Consider the following 18,576-nt stretch of genomic DNA (forward strand, 5'->3'; position numbering starts at 1 on the left):
CTTATTATTGAAACATGGAATAATTATATGTCGCCTGTAAAAAATGAAAGCAAGTCAGTTGACTTTACCGCCGTGAGTACCGATACCTTAAAATAAGACTGGTATTGGCACAGATACCGATACCTGGTATCGGTAGTCACCCATCATAGTCAGGATGATACCACCTCTTTTTCAATTTGAGCCAAATCTTAAAATTGACAATAGCTTTTTACAATATAATTAGTAAAATTACATTTTGGACACAAACCTAAGTGGACAGTCATTTTGTAGAAAGATTAAATTGTCCCTTACTTAGACTGACTTTATCTCTCTACAAACACATCGCTCGCTCGCACGCACGCACGCACGCACGCACGCACGCACGCACACACACACACACACAGTCTGTCCAAAGCACTTCACTTGAAATTTCCCAGAGGTCCATTTACTTGTTGTCCACAGCCACAAAATCTTGTCGTGTTTGTCTTCTCCCGTATGGCTATCTTTTCATCTCTGTCTAAAAAAGAGGTAGAAGAGTTGAGTGGCGACTGGCGAGCTTTCTGTCCAAGTATTTCACTCATAAATCAGAATTTAAACAGCTCATTAAAAAAGCATGAGTCCAAGGTGAAGTCATTAAAGAATTGGGGATGAAGGGAGAAAAGTGAGAAAATGTTGCACTTTGTAAAACTCAAATCTACTTATCATGTCACAAATGGCGATGTCTGCTGTATAGGAGAGACCACACTTCAGTATGATCATTTCTATGAGAGCATGCAATACAAAATGCCTGCCAATTACCGCTGAGTTTATTTTGTGCATTGGGGGAGGAGCATATGCAAATAGATTAATTTGGCACATAGGCCTACAATGTGAATTATAATACACGAGCGAAATTGCTGACTGATTTTATGTGTAAAAAGTCGTGCCAAGGAAGTAAGGACTAAATGAGAGGTAACAGGGAGAACTGGTCATTTCTGCTCTTGTAAGCGTTTTTTGAACTGCGAGAGCAAACATTCTCAAGACAATTTTGGAGCTGCCGAGTGATCTTCTTTGCCAGTCACAAGAAGGAGTCAAGCATTAGCAAAATTATCGGGGGGATCTTGTAATTCAGCAATACGTTTGGTTGTCTTCCGCTTACACTTCCAATGCCATTACTTCAAACTTTATTTCATGCTCGGGGCGCCTGTTGCCAAAAGTGCAGTCAATCTGTTAGCGTGAACAAATGCACCATTTAGTGCCAACAATTTTTGGAACTTGGTAAAATATCGCAGTCTTAGTAGATCATCTGCAACACAGCAACCATCAGTGTGCGCTAACTGCTAGTAGCGTGAACACACAATTTTTGGGGATTTTAGTCAATTAGGCATAAAATTCGGATTATTTCACTATTTTTTGCTATACACTTGATAATAACCATGCCTGCCAAAATTGTTTGCTGTTTGCTGGAATTTGAAAGGTTAATGACTTCACCACCTCAGGGATGTAATGGCCAATCCAAATGTCATGTTGTGTCACATGATGCTAAATGACGTTTCTGAGTGTGCAGATGTCCGCCGCAAAACTGTATCAATACAGTAGGAAACATAATGAGTTTTACTATAATACTTCATTTTTAATATGTACCTGTGGCTAATAAGTCTTCATCATTAATGAGTGGAATGATGAGACTTCTCAAATAGCAGCCAGGGCAATCAACTTATTTCCTTGACAATTGAACCATCTTGGTTTTGGTTCATTAATACATGTGACACTTAAAAAGGTCGCAGTAGTTTGTTGCAGTAAGCAGCCTACTAATTTGTTTCAAGCTTATTACATCAAAAAATAATGGAATAACAACAACAAAAAAACATTTTTATTAACAAAATAAAATGAAAATACTTTTAAAACATTGAAAACTAACTAAAACTACCTGTACAGCCTACATTCATAAAGGTACCGAAAAACATACCATTTAAGTACCCATCCCGACCCTAAAACTTAAAAAAAAAATAATAATAATAATAATTACAGCGAAAATGTCCTTGTCTTTCTTCTTTTTCAATTAATATCATAAATGAGCTACTGGGGTTAATTTTAAAATGTATTTATTTCCAGAGATGGTAAATGTGTAAATGATGAAGAAAGTAAAAACCCTTCAGAGGTTTGGAAGTAGCCACAAGTGCTTCTGCTCTGGCAGGTAAACGAGCTCAGGTGATTAGAAACACCTGTGGGCTACAAACTCCTGAAGGGTTTTTACTTTCTGGACCTAAATTTCCCATCTCTGTTTATTTCAGTGTTGCTGTTCATCTGTACAATAGACGGAAGGTCAAACAGTCATTTGAGAATTGTAGTTGTACTCGATATTAAAAAAATAAATAAAACAAAGCATTAAAAGACCAATAAAAAAATAACAAAACTCGTTCTAAAAACAGAATTTAAAAAAAGTACAAAATGAAATAAAAACTAACTAAGCCTGATTTGTTTGCAACTATTTCGTTGCGACGATTGCTCAATGTGTGACGAGCCTTTGATGATTACATCTCTTGGCCATCTGCAGTGTTCAGTTGGACGTCAGCAATCGTTGGGAGATACAGTAAACAAATCAATGAAGTGAACTGGCACTGTCCCCTGGATTCATCTCTGGACTCAAGTCATGAACAGCACAATTCTCAAAAGTATTTCCAACAAACAAACCATTTCTTCCGAAGGAGACCATTATTATTACGGTACATGCGGCAATTGATTGAGTCAATCATTTAAAACAGTCAATTTCACACTGAGGAAGCTCAAGAGCGCAGTGTTGCCTTGGCCTTATCAGTCCGCTTAATCCCTTACTCATTCCCAAAATGGTAAAAACACGCTTGGGACAACTACCAAAGCCTATTTATTGACCTTTTGCACGTGAAGTCAGCCCTCATGGAAACTGGACGGCAAAAGAGCCACTTGCCTGTATTGTAACCATTGAATCTCATACAGCGTAAAGTGCTTTATCTAATCGATTATCTTATCAAATGGTCATATCTTGCTGTGCGGTCGGTTGTACAGACAGACAAAGGAGTAAACCAAATGTTGCTTTTTATCGCATACCTACTAATGAAGACAAAAGACGTCGATGGATAGCAGCAATCAACAGAAAAGACTGGCAGCTCACAAAGTATTCACGGATTTGCAGCGATCATTTTTTGCCAGGTTAGTAGATAAATGTTGTAATTAGTAGATAAATGTTCATACATTTTACTAGTAAACGTAAACGCTAACAAAGATTGTAGCAGAGGTGTGGAATTGCGTGTTTCAAATCACATTAACGAGCCAGATAGTTAGCGTCCACTCCAACTGCACGAACACACAGCTTAGTTTTAAAATGCACCTTCTTCAAAACTATTAAGTGCATTTGACTGTTTAATAATAAGGGATTTCGTCTTTGTGCTTGGGAGTTTTTCACTCTGCAGCCGGAGTCATAAACATGAAATGACTGCATAGCTTGCCACTACGATAGTCATTTGTTCCATGCTAGTAAACATAGTAACATAACATCATCACAGCGTTTCAATATAGAACGGACTATGTAAAAATAAGTCAGTTAGCATGACAAACAAGATTCACCTTTGCATTACGAGGTGTATATTGTCCCCTGGTGTGAGCGTAGCATCTCGTCCCAGAGACTCAGCCAGCGACTAGCTTTTAAATCAGCCCCAGTGTAAGGAGAAGAGACGGCATTGGCTGCATAAGGATATACTGTAGGTCGTGCGATGTGAATTCCGGCAAAGTCGGCGATTTGATTAACTTGGTAAAAACAGCAGGCAACAAAATGTAAGGGGCTGTTTTCAAACTAGCGATCTCCAACTTAAGTAAATATCGCACTTTATGAGTCCCGACTAAATGTGCCACTTGGACTGACAGGCGAACTTCGCTTGAAGTAGTAAATTCCATGGCTCTATAGGCAATAATAACTTTTCATTTGTAAAATAACAGTTGCTAAGTCACTAAGTCGCTCCGGGTCACGTCCACTTCCATTCAACAATCCTTTCCTTCCGCCGTCCGTCATGGGTCAGTCACGTGATCATGTGATGTTGGTGCAAATGGTCAATAATATCATGTTCTATATGTGAATGCTAGGCTATTTATTTCAGTAAAACAAAATTCAATTTCAGTAGAGTTCATTTGTAAATGGCAACCGTTGGTTTCATTGGAATCCCGAAAAAGCGACTCCGGTACAACCGAGAAAGGTTGAGGTGCGAAGAATATTTAATTGTCCGCAGGCATGTCAGTTGATAATCTAAATAAATTCTAGTGTGAAACCGAATGACAAGTAGAGGAGACTCACTTGCTGAGGTAGATCCGTTTCTCCGTGAACTGGCCCGATCCGTGCTCGGGGTCCTCGTAGGGCTCATTCTGTACCACCTCCACCCCCTCGCCACGTTCACTCTGTTCGTTGCTGTGCTTACTGATCATGTACAGCTGGCCGATGCGGTACTGAAAGACAGGACAGCGGACAAAGAATTAGATATAATTATGAGATTCATCATTCAGTCGAGTTAGGTCGGTGAAGGTCATCCTGATTGAGTGGCGTTGCGATAAGAGCAAGCCACCTTGGATTCAATTCAAATGATGCCGCTCCGGATGGAAGCAAAAAGTTCTTGTCCAAAGGTGTAGCAGTATTAAAGTGTTACCTTAAATTACAAGTTTAAAGGGGTCTGGAAACAAGGTCGTAATTCAATTTATTCATTTAGTGAATCCATGTCCACAGTTGATTTTTTAAAATTGTATTATTATTTATTTATTTTCCTTTCGGACATATATATATTTTTAACTTTTCAATAAAATTTGGGCAGCAACATGAAGCAAAAAAAAAAAAAAGTTGTGACACTTGCAAGTGGACTTACCACTGTAATTTTAGAACTGTCATAAAGATACAACAGAGGGAAAGTGTAGGAACTATTTTATGTTCATGCCACGAGTGCCACCACAGCAAAGGAAAGCCATGCAGATTAGCAGCTGTCTACATCATAACTACAAAGCGCTCAATCCTGACCAGACGACACAATAGTAACCTTCATTTGGATGAGCCCTCTCACCTTTCGTTCATCGCTCACTGACCCACTTGGCCACGTGACAAACTCATATTAGACCTCATGACAGGCTGGAATGGGGAGTCAGGCGGCAACTATTTTCCATACATTTGGAGCAAGTGTTGCTGTGGGATGGAGAATTCCGACTGCTAGTACGCCTATTTCCAGGCCTGAGAAATGGATACAGCACTCATGATGACTTATGCCACTCAGCAGGAATGCCAAAGGGTCATATAGACACACATATACACATACAGAGTGCCAACTGAGGATTGCTTTGTTAAGCTAATGGCAAAAAAGTCCAGTCAACCCCCCTCCATTGCGGGTTCCAGTTTCACGGTCCCGCTAGCTCACAGATTTTTTGTACAGTTCAACGGGAAGTATTTCCACACAGCCTACTTGAACATTTTTCATGTCATCCTGCTTTTTACCCCTACAGAAAACAACAGCTATAGGTTAATGTTATAAAGGTACATCTTTGGGCAGCATTATTGATGTATATTGTGATATGATACGTTTGTTAGTTTGGAAAAAATAAAGGGTTTTAGTAAGTGGAAAGCGATTGCCATTTGCACAATTGTTTTGTGTTACCCATTACTCGTAGCCTATATATATATATATGTTACGTTAAAGTGGCACAGGTTGTGTCTGAGCAATAAACATAACTACATACATTAAAGTAAAGCATTTTATTAAATGTTTGCGTATGACAATCAGAACATTTTGTTCATGTCAAACTACTTTTCATTTTAAATTATGCAAGTAATTAACTGATTAGAAAATGAGGAGGATGAAAGTGTGCAGTGGATCAAAAATGTTGAAGACACCCTCATAACATGTCGAAATAATTAACACATAACAGGTGCTCTTTAAATTTGGAGATCAAAAATTGTTGACAAAAAAAGCCTTTTTAATTAATTAAGCGATTAGCTGTGATTAATCAAAATTGCAAGATGTGATTAATCTGATAAAAAATGTAATCGTTTGACAGCTCTAATATATATATATATATATATATATATATATATATATATATATATATATAAAGATGTCAAACCCATTTTCTTTGCAATATGTTCTATGTTTATGTCTATCTAAACACTGTATTATAGTTGAGCATCAAAATTCGCCTGTTTTTATTCATCTCAGGAAACATTTTGTCACTTGCTGTCGACAGAAAATGACATCACAGCTGCTCAGGGCTCAGGTAATGACCAATCACGGCTCACCTGTTTTTTTTAGTTTGGCCATGTGACGTTCACAAGCTGAGCCGTGATTGGTTGTTACCTGAGCAGCTGTGATGTCATTTTCAGTCGACAGTAAGTGGCAAAATGGCTGCTCCCTGAGATAAATTAAAACGAGTGGCTTTTGCTACTTAATTCATATTACACAATATTAATTAGAATGCTATGTTAAGACTACTGGGGGTGCATAAAACATATTATTGTAAAGAATATCCCCCACCCCTTTTTATAGACCTTTAAAAAAAAAAAGCGATGAAAATGCTATAAAAGCTTAAAGGGTATTTCTGATGTATTGCGGATTTTACTATATTGTGAGGGTGGTCTTGTAACGGCCACGAGGAGAAGGGGGTTACTGTACAGTAGTAAGCTTGTGTAACTACTCCACAACAACTACAAAAAGTCAGGAACAGACAGAATGTAAATGTGATCGCGTGGCGGAAAATCAATCCGGCCAAGAAGCCCCGGGGTGTAAGTTCGTATATCACAATGCCGCCACAATTTTCCATCTGACTGTCAGGTGAGGAAAGTGAAGCTGGAATGTGGAAGGCGGTGTGTTTCTCACTCAGCAGCTGTTGGACCGTGGCATCGTTTTTCACTTGGGATGACAAAGTCACTCGCAAAGAAGGTGATTAAAAAAGGAGCTAGTGTTTGTTGTCACTCAAATACATGTTCACATTAGCATAGCCAGAATGGCAAAAGAAGCTGCCAGAATTAATGCTGTGCCAGCAAAAGATGTGAAATCAAATATAGAAAACGGCAAATTGTGTTCAAAGAAGACAACCACAGACTTTACCAAAAAATCTCTTGCATTCTGGCTGGATAAAATAAAGTGAGGAAAAAGGGAAAATGTAAATTTTTTGGGGGGCAGTAATTCTAAAATGGTGGTAAGCAAATTTGACTTGTGTTATTGTCACTCAATCATAGTCATTCTTCTTCACAGAAGATAAACAATGTACATGCCTGTGAGTTTCGTTACGTCTTCCTAAAAGTTTTGGTCCACTCTTTGTGTTCATATATTTGTTGCTTACAGCCTTCTAACATTACGACACAGATGCTATTTTTGAGCCTGTCTATGGCAATTTACATTGTTTGTTAGCAGAGGTGGGTAGTAACGAGTTACATTTACTCAGTTACATTTACTCGAGTCGCTACTTTTTACTTACTTAAACGCTACTCTTACTCCATTACTTTAGGCTCACTAGAGTTGTTACCCGCCGCCCCATTCATGTATTAGATTTACCTTATTTTCACGTAAGCGCTCCACTTGACTGTTTGGGAGCAATTCCGCGGACACATTGCTTATATACAGGAAATGCGGCTCTGGTTGAAGACTGGCAGGCATGATTATATTACAACGCGAAAGAGTCAACTGAAAAATGACGTCCTGGTGCTTTCACTTTAAGACTGGGAGGTAACTGAAAAATGACGTCTTGTTGCTTTCACTTTAAGACTGGGAGGCAGCGCCGCGCTCGTTACGCTACAATTTGTGAATGAATTGTGCATGCTTGGTGTTGATACTTTTGGTTAATGGACAAACTATTCTCTACCGAGACTGTGACTGTTGCGTGTATGCTTACACTAAAAAGAGTTCTATGTGAAGCTTGGACAAAAGGTCGCACGTTTGTTTGACTCGGTGACGGGCAGAAGAGAGCCGTTGTGCGCATGAGCCAACCTTGCAAAGCATTATGGGTTATGTAGTTCATTACATTCAATAGAGATTTTTGTGCATCAGCTTTGTTGTAAGATGTTATTTGAAATCAAATGAAACAACATAGAACATACATTTCAACAATAAATAACACAATGTATACAGTGCATGTATTTGTATAATGATACATGTAATATTAGCATTATATCGTTGTGATATTATTTTTATTTGTTTTGTTCCTTGTTTATGACCTGTGGTCTTATGTTCAATAAACAAACAAAGACATACACGAGCCATAACAATGTGTGTGTCCTGCTGAGCCTTTTCGGAGGGCTAAAATAAAAATATCCAAACACTTGGGCTAACGTTGCTTGCACTGTTTTTTTGGCCAATTTTATGTTTTTGTCTGATGACATTGTTCTTAAAAATAAATCAGACTTCATGTTCAAGCAGTTAATCAGTACTTGAGTATTAATTTCAGCGAATACTTTTTTACTTGTACTTGTGTGATTTTTTTTATGACTACTTTTTACTTTTACTTGAGTAATATCCTTTTTGAAGTAACGCTACTCTTACTTGAGTACAATTTTTGGCTACTCTACCCACCTCTGTTTGTTAGCATTAAGCTAAGTGGATTTTTCTATGGCAAAACTATGTGACTGAGACTATGTGACTTTTCAAGTTTAGCCTGACAATAAACTTCCCACTGTGCTACATACACTACAGTATTTTAATATAGTCATGATGGTAGTTGGTGTAAAAAGTATGAGAACCGCTGATGTATGTGAAGAATGAGCTGATAGCATGTATTCAGATAATGTGCTCACAATTTCCCAGTGTGTGGAGGAAATACAAAACAAAGATGAGAGACTGTTGACATTGCTCATTAAACTCCCTGGAAGGTGAACATGATCACGACCTAGAAATCATCAAGAGTGCTACTCGGTTGATGACTAACGGCGGTGTATTAAAACATCAACATTTGTAATCATTTTTCTCTTGGTTTCATTTGGTTTTCATCTGCAGTTGCCAGTTTGTTTGCCATCCAGGCTCCTTCCTCTGTGTAGACTTGACAAACAGGAGACTTGTTTTTCTTTCCGTAATAGGATGGAGAAGTGGCTGTTTTGAGCAGACGCAATGTGTTCTTATCATCTCTCTCACCTTCTCTGGGAAGATAGAAGAGGCACTAGGCACCATCACGATATGATGCAAAGTAGTCAAGATGTTGCCCTGACGCACTTAAGCAAAAATAGACTTGTGTTCTTACTCAGATTCTTTTGCTACCTACAGCCAAGATAAGATTGAACTAAGCAAGGGATTTTTTTCTACCTGCACAATCATAAAATTAATGTCATCTTTTTTTTTTCTTCTTCTTTTTTTTCGTTTTTCTGGAGAGCTCAGTATTGTTCATTCGGTAATTTTACCGATTTGACATGTCATCATCATTGCTCTCTCTTTTTTATTTATTTATTTTATTAAAAAAAAAAAGTTTTTTTATTTTGTATGTGGGTGAGTTTGTGTATGTGCATGTGCGTGTATGTGTGTGCGTGCGTGTGAGTGTGTATTCATTAGTTCACCTAAAACCTATTTAAAAAATCCCATACCGTTCACCTAAACCGAACACTTCCAGCCAGAGTTGTGAGGCCGTCAGGAGACCCGAGGAAGGACCAAAGAAAAGAAAGGAAAGTGAAATCCAGCACCGACCAGACACCACCCACCACCCACCGGGCCACCAACCAAATGAATGTCATCTCACTTACCTAGCTACTGTCACTACCAACCTGCACACATTGTCCCTATCACCTATACAACCATTTTACCTACTCCTCTACTTACCTTCCTACATGCTAATCTAATCTAATCTAATCTCATCTAATCGAAATCAAATCCTTGTTTCATGAAATTATTTCAACCTCTATTTTGCCATGTCAGTCTAATACAGGGGTGCTCAAGTTCGGTCCTCGAGAGCCCCTCTCCAGCCTGTTTTCCATGTTTCTCTCCACCAACACACCTGATTCATGATCAGGATCGTTATCAGGCTTCTGCAAAGCTTGCTGATGAGCTGATCATTAGATTCAGCTGTGCTGCAGGAGGGAAACATGGAAAACAGGCTGGATAGGGGCTCTCAAGGACAGGACTTGGGCACCCCTGGTCTAATATCTACCCATGGTCTTCGCAATTTCAACTGTATTAGCAAAGGGACTGTCAGGTGCGAGGGGGTTGAGGACCCTAATGGAGGAAATGGGGAGACGAGGCAAGTTTGCAGGATGTCCACACAAAAAAAAAAGATTTATTACCAAAAGTAAAAACAAAAGGCAAACAAGGAACTTGGAATTGCAACTACTCAACGAAAAGCAGATACACAGTAACAAGCAGATACACAGTAACAAACACCTACACAAGGCACAAACACAAACAAATGATCCAACAAAGACTTCAGGGAAGGCGGGAACTAAATAGAAGCATACTAACGAGACAATGACAAACACCTGGACATGAGAAAAGTGGCAGAGGGTGCTGATTAGAAGACACAAGGGCGGTCACATGACATGAAACTAAAGCCCCGTCCACACGAAAGCCAGTTTCAATGTATCCTCGCAAGTTTCTTACCATTTAGGCCATTCGTCCACACGATGTTTCACTTTTGAGAGCGGGCTCCAGAGTGGAACGATTTCAAAACGTGCCCCGTACGCGTCCGTCTGGACACCTTATGCAGGCTACTCCTCGGTAGTGATCTTTAATACAATTAATAATCTGATGTTTTGCTGATTTTTGCCATTATATGTGCTGTTAACTTTGTTTTTTGTATAGTATTGGTGGTTTGTAACAGTGAAGTGATACTGGCGGATCAAGTCTGAAGGCCCGGGAACGAAAAGGCACAGCCTGCCACTGTTGTGTTCCTACGTACACTATTAGGGGTGTGCATCTTTCCACGAAAGATTATTCAAAACTATTCTCTAGGGGTGTTAAAAAAATCGTTTCGGCGATATATCACGATATTACCGTGCACAATTCTCGTATCGATTCAATATGTGGCCAAATAAATTTTTCAACATAAATTTTTAATGGAAATATTCAACAAAACATCTTACTAGAGGTTAGCTTTTAAACGAAGAGTGCCATCTAGAGGAGTCAAACAATATCACAAGTGTTTCATGAAGCTTCATTTGTCTATCCCTACTGATTAGTATTTTCTAAATTTTGAATTAAAAAAAAATCACAATAATCGACTTATAGATTCGTATCATGAATAATCGGTATCTAATCGAATCGTGACCTATGAATCGTGATACGGATCAAATCGCCAGGTACTAGGCAATTCACACCCCTACTATTCTCGATGTACGAGGTACGATACGATTCAGAGATATAATGATTTTCAGATTGTAACGATTTGATTTGTCTTGATTCAGTGGGATTCCAATTTGAATTGATATGGTATGGCTGTAGCTTTTGTCATGTTTATTAATATGCAACGTGTACTGAACTGTAAAAGCTCCCCAAAGCCCAAACTATCCAAATTAATGAAATTCAAAGAAACAACAAATCATCAGCAACGTCAAACCAATTTCTATCTGGTTTACTAGGGGTGTGCCAAAAAATCGATTCTCATTCAGTACGATTCAGAATCGATTTTAAATGTCTCGAAATCGATTTTATTTAAATTATTTTTATACTGTCTTCCCTTTGTTTGTGTGTGCCTTTATTGGGAGCGCTGTTCATGTTGTACCCAATTTGGCCACTCAGGAGCAGTGATACACACTGTTAAGTTGTAGCCACATTAGAGACTAGAAGGAAAAAGTCACGATCAAGTTATTCCAATAAAAGTTGTTTTTTGAAGCGTGGAGCCGTTCTTTTGAGTGATAAAAGTGCCGCGAGTAGCGCACTAATTAGCATTAGCGAGTCAGACTGGAGTAGATCATTACAATTCCTTGCACATCTATAGATTGAAGCAAAAATCATTGTCAATCAAATCATTTTGAATTAAAAATTGTTCTTAATAGAAATTCGATTCTAAATCGAATCGCAAAAAAAACAAAAAATCGGAATCGAATCGTGAGACATTCAAAGATTCCGACCCGTATGGTTTACATCTCTCATAACAGACCATTTGATACGTATCTCGACACATGGGCTAGGATACAATTCAAGGATGCAACGATTTGAAAATGCAACGATTCGATTTCGTTTGTCAAATCAAAAGAGATTCTCTCACTCAAATATTTTTGTTTTTGTTAAACCCCTAATAATAACCCAACTATCCACCCTACCAACCTACTTTAGCACCCAATCTCCTACCGAGTTGTCTTTTTCACTTGATAACTCACCCGCCGTGTAGTCTCGTGTCTTTCAGCTGTGACACTATATGCAAATATTGAATATGGAAAGCAGCTCTGTGTGCCATAATTGGACAAGTATCCTGCTTCCACAGCTGAGTGCCGCCGCACCGAACAACTGTAAAGTGACAAACGCCTACGCTTCAGCGCACGCGATGACACACGCCGACTCTTTGATGGCACAACAACGAGTGGATCGTTATGGCCGTCTGACTTACTGTCCGTATGCGCTCAGATCTATAGGCCTAACCTCTAAGAAACGGTGAGTAAAAATGCAAATGAGGGCCATAAACAAATGCTGTGACTGTGACAATGAAAATGATTTGACAGTGTGATGGTAGCTATGGTTACGGTCAAATTTAGCACTCTGCGGGAACACTTGTGTTTTTCAATTAAAGCGACACGAACGGCTGCGGGAACATCACACTGATGCCGCCGTGGCAACATGTGCACAAATAACACGTTAAGATAAAGACACGGACACTATTATGTGATCACACCGTCTTCTTCTCTGCCGCTCTGTTCTCTCACAACAGCAGGTGGGGGGGTTGAGGGAGCGAGGGAAGTGCTGGTCATTGTGCCGAAGCCAAGGAGTGTGTCAGTGTCAGCGCGCACACACTTTCTGTACTGAAGACAGTAGTGGGCACAGTGCTAACATGTAATTAAAATTCAGCCACAGACGATATCATTACTGCTTTGAGCACTCTCGTATAATTGACTGTACCAAAGAGATAAATAGCTTGTCTACTACCTCTCTTGGTTTTATGTTGAGTTTGACAGTAACGTACTGGGAGAGGCAATAAACAAATTCAAGCCTGGACTTTTTTTCTTTTTTTTTTATCTGCCAAACAGCTGCTTGTTTTTAAAATGGAAGTCAATGTGACCTCACTAGTTTAAACATGACATTATGATTAATATTACATTTGTGGAATATGAGTTATGAAGCAAAATCCAGCTGTTTTTATCCATCTCAGGGGGCGGCCATTTTGCCACTTGCTGTCGACTGCAGATGACATCAATGTTGCACAAGGCTCAGGCAAGGACCAATCACAGCTCACTTGTTTTCTGAAGCCGAGCTGTAATTGGTTGTTACCTGAGACCTGAGCAACTGTGAAGTGGCAAAATGGCCACCTCTTGAATTTTGCTGCTTAACTCATATTCCACTAACACAATATTAACCAGAACAACATATTTAGACCAGTGGGGCTGCATAGAACATTTTTCTGAGGTTGACTTCCCCTTTAAATGGGTTAAATTCAGTTGAGTTTGTGGCCACAATGTAGCATTCGTGTTGCAAAAGTAAAATTGGCTAAATGACAGCTTGTACTTAATCTTAAGGTACCACTGCACCTGTTTCTCTACTTGGGTACATGACTTTTTTACTTGGTTATCTGTAAGCCTACTCCTTACTTTGTCAAAATAGGCTTGTTACAGCATAAAAAAAATAGTAAATAGAGAGCTAGCGATCATTGTGCGAGTTCCAGAACAAAGCTTCAAGGCCTCCTTTCTCAATTGAATTTGAGTGGGGCCACGTAAGCAGCATGATTAACAATAGCGCCTCAAAGCATGCACTGTCATAAGGAGCATCCAATTAAAACCCCCGCGAGACTTGTTGCAAAGTTAAATGCTAATTAAGCAATTGGCCAAAAATTCACTTATAAAAGCCAAAAAGTAACCAAGGCTACCACAGGCCAACACTTCAATGTTATCAAAATGGGGATTGTAATGGATAATTCAATGAACTGGCGATTGTCTCCACTAAAATATTTCACGTTAGAACAATGTGAAAATTCCTGAAAAAAATACATGCTGTCTCACAGGGGATTATCCCAAAAAAATAAAAAATCCCAAATGTGTCTGTCAGTGGCGCTGCTGATGGATTATTGCGTGACCCAGCTCCACCTCACCACCTACTGTAATGAAAAGAGACCAACACTGAATACACTATGTCCCCTCCTTTTTTTTTTTGCAATGAAAGCAACCAGCACCACAAAGAACTCCAAACATAAAAAAAAAATATATAAATCCATGAATAATGTTCTCCATCAGCCATCATGCAGAGGCGAGCAGGTTCACTCTGTAATAAACGACATTGTGCCCCAGCCGGGTTGAGGGATTCGAGGTTCCAACAGAGCACCGCTGCCATAAATAAACGTGTGAACAGGAGGAAGCAACCAAGTTAGGGGGAGACAATTTTTTTTATAATCTATTGGGACGGTGAACTGAGCTCATAACAAGAAATCAAGATTGTGACTCAGTGAGTTTTTAAAGCTTTAAAATATAACAAAAGGTCTGGTCGGTGCTGGATTTCACTTTCCTTTCTTTTCTTTGGTCCTTCCTCGGGTCTCCTGACGGCCTCACGGCTCTGGCTGGGTTCTGAAGTGTTCGGTTTAGGTGAACGATATGGGATTTTTTTATAGGTTTTAGGTGAACTAATGAATGCACACTCACACGCACGCACATGCACATACACATATTCACCCACATACAAAATAAAAATTAATAAAAAAAAAAAAAAAAATATATATATATATATACAGTATATATATAAAAAAAGAGAGAGCAATGATGATGACATGTCAAATCGGTAAAATTACCGAATGAACAATACTGAGCTCGCCAGAAATAAAAATAAAATAAATAAATAAATAAAATAACAAAATGAGATTTTGAAGAGCACAGACAAGGACAAACTTAACAAAAAAGCGGAAATTGGTTAACCGTTTTTTTTTCTTCCTGTACACTTCCTTTCACTTACACATGAATGTGGTTGTGACTTGTGACATTTCTGCCTGCTTTTAAATTCAGGGCATCATTTTGATTTCACTCAGATCATAGTGTCTACCTGAGCACAGAAAAAAAATGGAATCCAAGAAAAAAATGCAGTCAAATAAAGAAAATAGACTGAAAAAACACTGCAAGAGTCGAGGCACCCTGCTGCTGAAAATGTTATAGCCTGTCGGGAAGAGACGTTCACGATTCCATAGAACAAATACAGCAGTCCTTCATTTATGGCGGGGGTTTACGTCCCACAACCCCATGATAGATGAAAATCCGCCAAGCAGTGACCATACAGTATATATATATAAATTACATTAATGTGTACAATGTATTTGAAAAAGACGCAATAACCGACCAGGATTCTTACGGTAAGCAATTTTAAATGAAAATTTTAAGCGGTTAAGCAAAAGAAAAACAAAGTTTTGAATGCAATCAGAACTCATTTGCTGCTGTCAACACAGAGTGCCTTGGGAATTTCACTCAAGATGGCTGAACGTTACTGAATGTGTGCGCGTGTGTGTTCAGAGGCAGAACGCGCTTCCCTCCCATTAATTAGCAAACACAGCCTGTTATAAAGCTATCAGCAGCTCGTGCTAGATCTAAAATGTGCTCAAATTTGCATTTTGCGCCCCGTACGAATCAACCGCCAATTACGAGGAAAGCCGGAGAAATAACGCAAATTGCTACGATAAGCTAAGATTGACACGTAATCGTTTGATTTTATCGTTTGATTTGATTTCCAGTATGCTGGCTTAAAAGTATATTCATAGAGTAAAAATGACTTACAATATCAGTCTTACCTGTTGATTATGACTTTTGAGGTCTGCACCAGTGTTCATTTTGACAAGAAATTTAAATTTTGTTTGAGTTATAGTCTTTTGACTAAAATGAACTCAAGTTTTAGTCATCTGATTTTATTTTAGTTTGCATCCAATTTTAGTCGACGAAAATAAAGAGCAATTTTAGTCGACTAAATTGACAGTTTTTTAGCGTGCATTTCAACTTTTATACAGAAAATGATAACATACCTATTTGTAACCGTAGTTTACCACGCAAGACACATTCAACACAACGGTGTCTTTATTGTTTCAATGAAACATGTTGAATTGACAATAATATGCTGTCTTATAACTTAGTTTTCACCTAAATAAATCTTACAGCTGCACAATGAATGTAAACATGTTTGAACATTAAATAAAGTGCAGTGAACAGTTTCTAAGTGGTTCTTTTCTACCACCCGCTTTTCATTCCTTCTGATTGGATTGTGTGAATTCTCATCACTGACATTTTCGTTTTAGTCATTGACGAAATTGTCAGTCAATTTTAGTTTTAATTCTAGTCTTAATGAATGGCTTCAATTTTAGTTTTCGTTTCATTTTAGTCAGAAAAATTGTTTTCGTGACGAAAAATTATGACAATTTTTTGTCGACAAAATTATCGCAAGGTCTGTGCACAATAAATGTTGAAAATTACATTGCAGTAGACTTTTTTCTTTTTGAGTCTTTACAACCTATTCAGTAATATTGATTTTAAATTGCCACACTGAAAACGTTTCTAGACAAGAAAATCACTTTGCTGCTATACATAATGTGGATTTAAGAAATAAAGACAGTTGTTTGGATTAGATTTAAAAAAAAAAGAAGAAAAACAATTCTTAATTATTTGTTGCATTGTCGTACTTTTATTGTTGAATAAAACTCTTGCTTAACATGCAAAAAATTGGCCCTCAAAATTAGAAATGTGTTCTCCAAATGAAATCATTGTTTAGCAAAACTGCACTGCAACAACAAAAAATGTATTTCTAGCCTTGCTGATAGTCTGAAACACAAAGCAGTTTTTTTGACTCCTTTCGAGCACAGCGATTGTAAGTTGTACTCGATGAGGAAGCTTCATTCCAAGTCCCGCTACTTCCTCCTTTCCCCAAGGACTTGAACCGAATAGCATCAGTGTGTGTCCTTTGCTGCTTCAGCACAACCCCAAGTGTCACTGCAATTGAGAGCGAGCGCACGGCTGACTGAATTTGTACCATTCAGCAAAAAGCCAAGCTCCCTGTAATAGTTTGATCCAATCCGATTGAGCCGCATGCGCACTAGAGGACGACGACGGCAGGGAATGGCTGAGCTCCGGCAGCCCGTGCGCAAGCAGGCAAGCAAGCAGGCAAGCTGCCTTCTTTCTAATTTCACCGCCTTACTCAAGTGCTCGAGTACAAGATAAATCCAAGAGTAATAAAGCTGTCAACACAAATGCAATGACGTTTGATTCAGGAGGAAACAGGAAGCGCTGACTAGTAGAGGCCCACACGACGTGCCTTTTTAACTCATTAACTGCCATTGACGGCTATAAACGTCAAAAATTCATTTGAACTATTTGTATTAGTTTAACATTTTTTTTTCCACTTTTGTTGAAAATCTAGATTTTTTTTATTGTACATTTAGTTTTGTACATAAAATTTGTGATTAATCGCGAGTTAACTAGTGAAGTCTTGCAATTAATTACGATTAAAAACTTTAATCGCCTGACGCCCCGAATTTTTAATATTTTCTTTATTTTTCTTTTTTTTATTCATTCACTCCCGTTGAGGGCTATAAAAGTCAAAAATTCATTTAAACTATTTGTATAAGTTTAACATTTTTTCCCACTTTTGTTAAGAGTATGAAAACCTAGAATTTTTTTATTGTACACTTAGAACATATAGAATTTGTGATTAATCGTGAGTTAACTAGTGAAGTCATTTGATTAATTACAATTAAAAACATTTAATCGCCTCTTGCCCCAAATTTTTTAATCTTTTTTTTTTAATGAATTTATGGCAGTGAATGAGTTAATTACGCTTCTTCCTTTCATCAAGCTTGAATTGAAAAGATGCTCAAATACATTTCAGCAATTATGCTGGTGACAAAGCAGATGATGATTGTTAAAAACACCACTGAATTATAATAATATTCTCATTGTGTAAGGTTGTTGACCTTGACGCTGATCTTCTTCATCAACTGGAATCCAAACATTTACTGCCAACAACATACATTATATTCGTCTAGAACGTTTTTCAATGTGTAGGCATACATGAAGGCTTGTCTGTGAAGTTCATTTTTGCAAACCACACTCAGACTCAGTATGTATCACGGAATCGTGAGTCTTCCCCTCGTGGTGGGTCAACTTTGTTTGCATTGAGTTTACACCGAATGTTCTTTTGTTATTGGTGGATGTCACCCACAGCTTCCTCTAACGTTACTTTGTATAAGCAAGACGTATGCGGAAGATTTAGCTCAACACTCCTTGCAAGCGGTACACGTTGAAACGTTTGATTGGTTGAATCGATGGGATTGCAAAAATTTGCCAATGTTGCTGCCCAGGCCGGACGACATGGCAACGTATGCCCCGAGGTAGGATGGCTCCCAAACCACGGACATTCTTGAGTCTTCTGTACTTTTGGCTTTTATTGGTTGCTATGTGCATTGATCATTTGTGAATTCAAGGTGAAGAATCTCGGGTTATTTTTAAACCAAGTTAGCTAGTTCCCCAACAGCGATAGCTACTAG

The 18,576-nt window shown here is 38.4% G+C and overlaps 1 protein-coding gene across 1 annotated transcript in view; it reads right to left on the minus strand.

Moving 5' to 3' along the window:
* pitpnc1a (phosphatidylinositol transfer protein cytoplasmic 1a) overlaps nt 1-18,576 on the minus strand; it is a 64,512-nt gene that overhangs the window by 16,385 nt on the left and 29,551 nt on the right. The window contains exon 2 of the mRNA XM_077558480.1: nt 4,283-4,431. Within this exon, the coding sequence (XP_077414606.1) occupies nt 4,283-4,431 (149 nt within the window). The remainder of the gene's footprint in view (nt 1-4,282; nt 4,432-18,576) is intronic.

This window comes from Vanacampus margaritifer, chromosome 2, assembly GCF_051991255.1.
Source record: "Vanacampus margaritifer isolate UIUO_Vmar chromosome 2, RoL_Vmar_1.0, whole genome shotgun sequence".
In the NCBI taxonomy this organism is placed as follows: Eukaryota; Metazoa; Chordata; class Actinopteri; order Syngnathiformes; family Syngnathidae; genus Vanacampus; species Vanacampus margaritifer.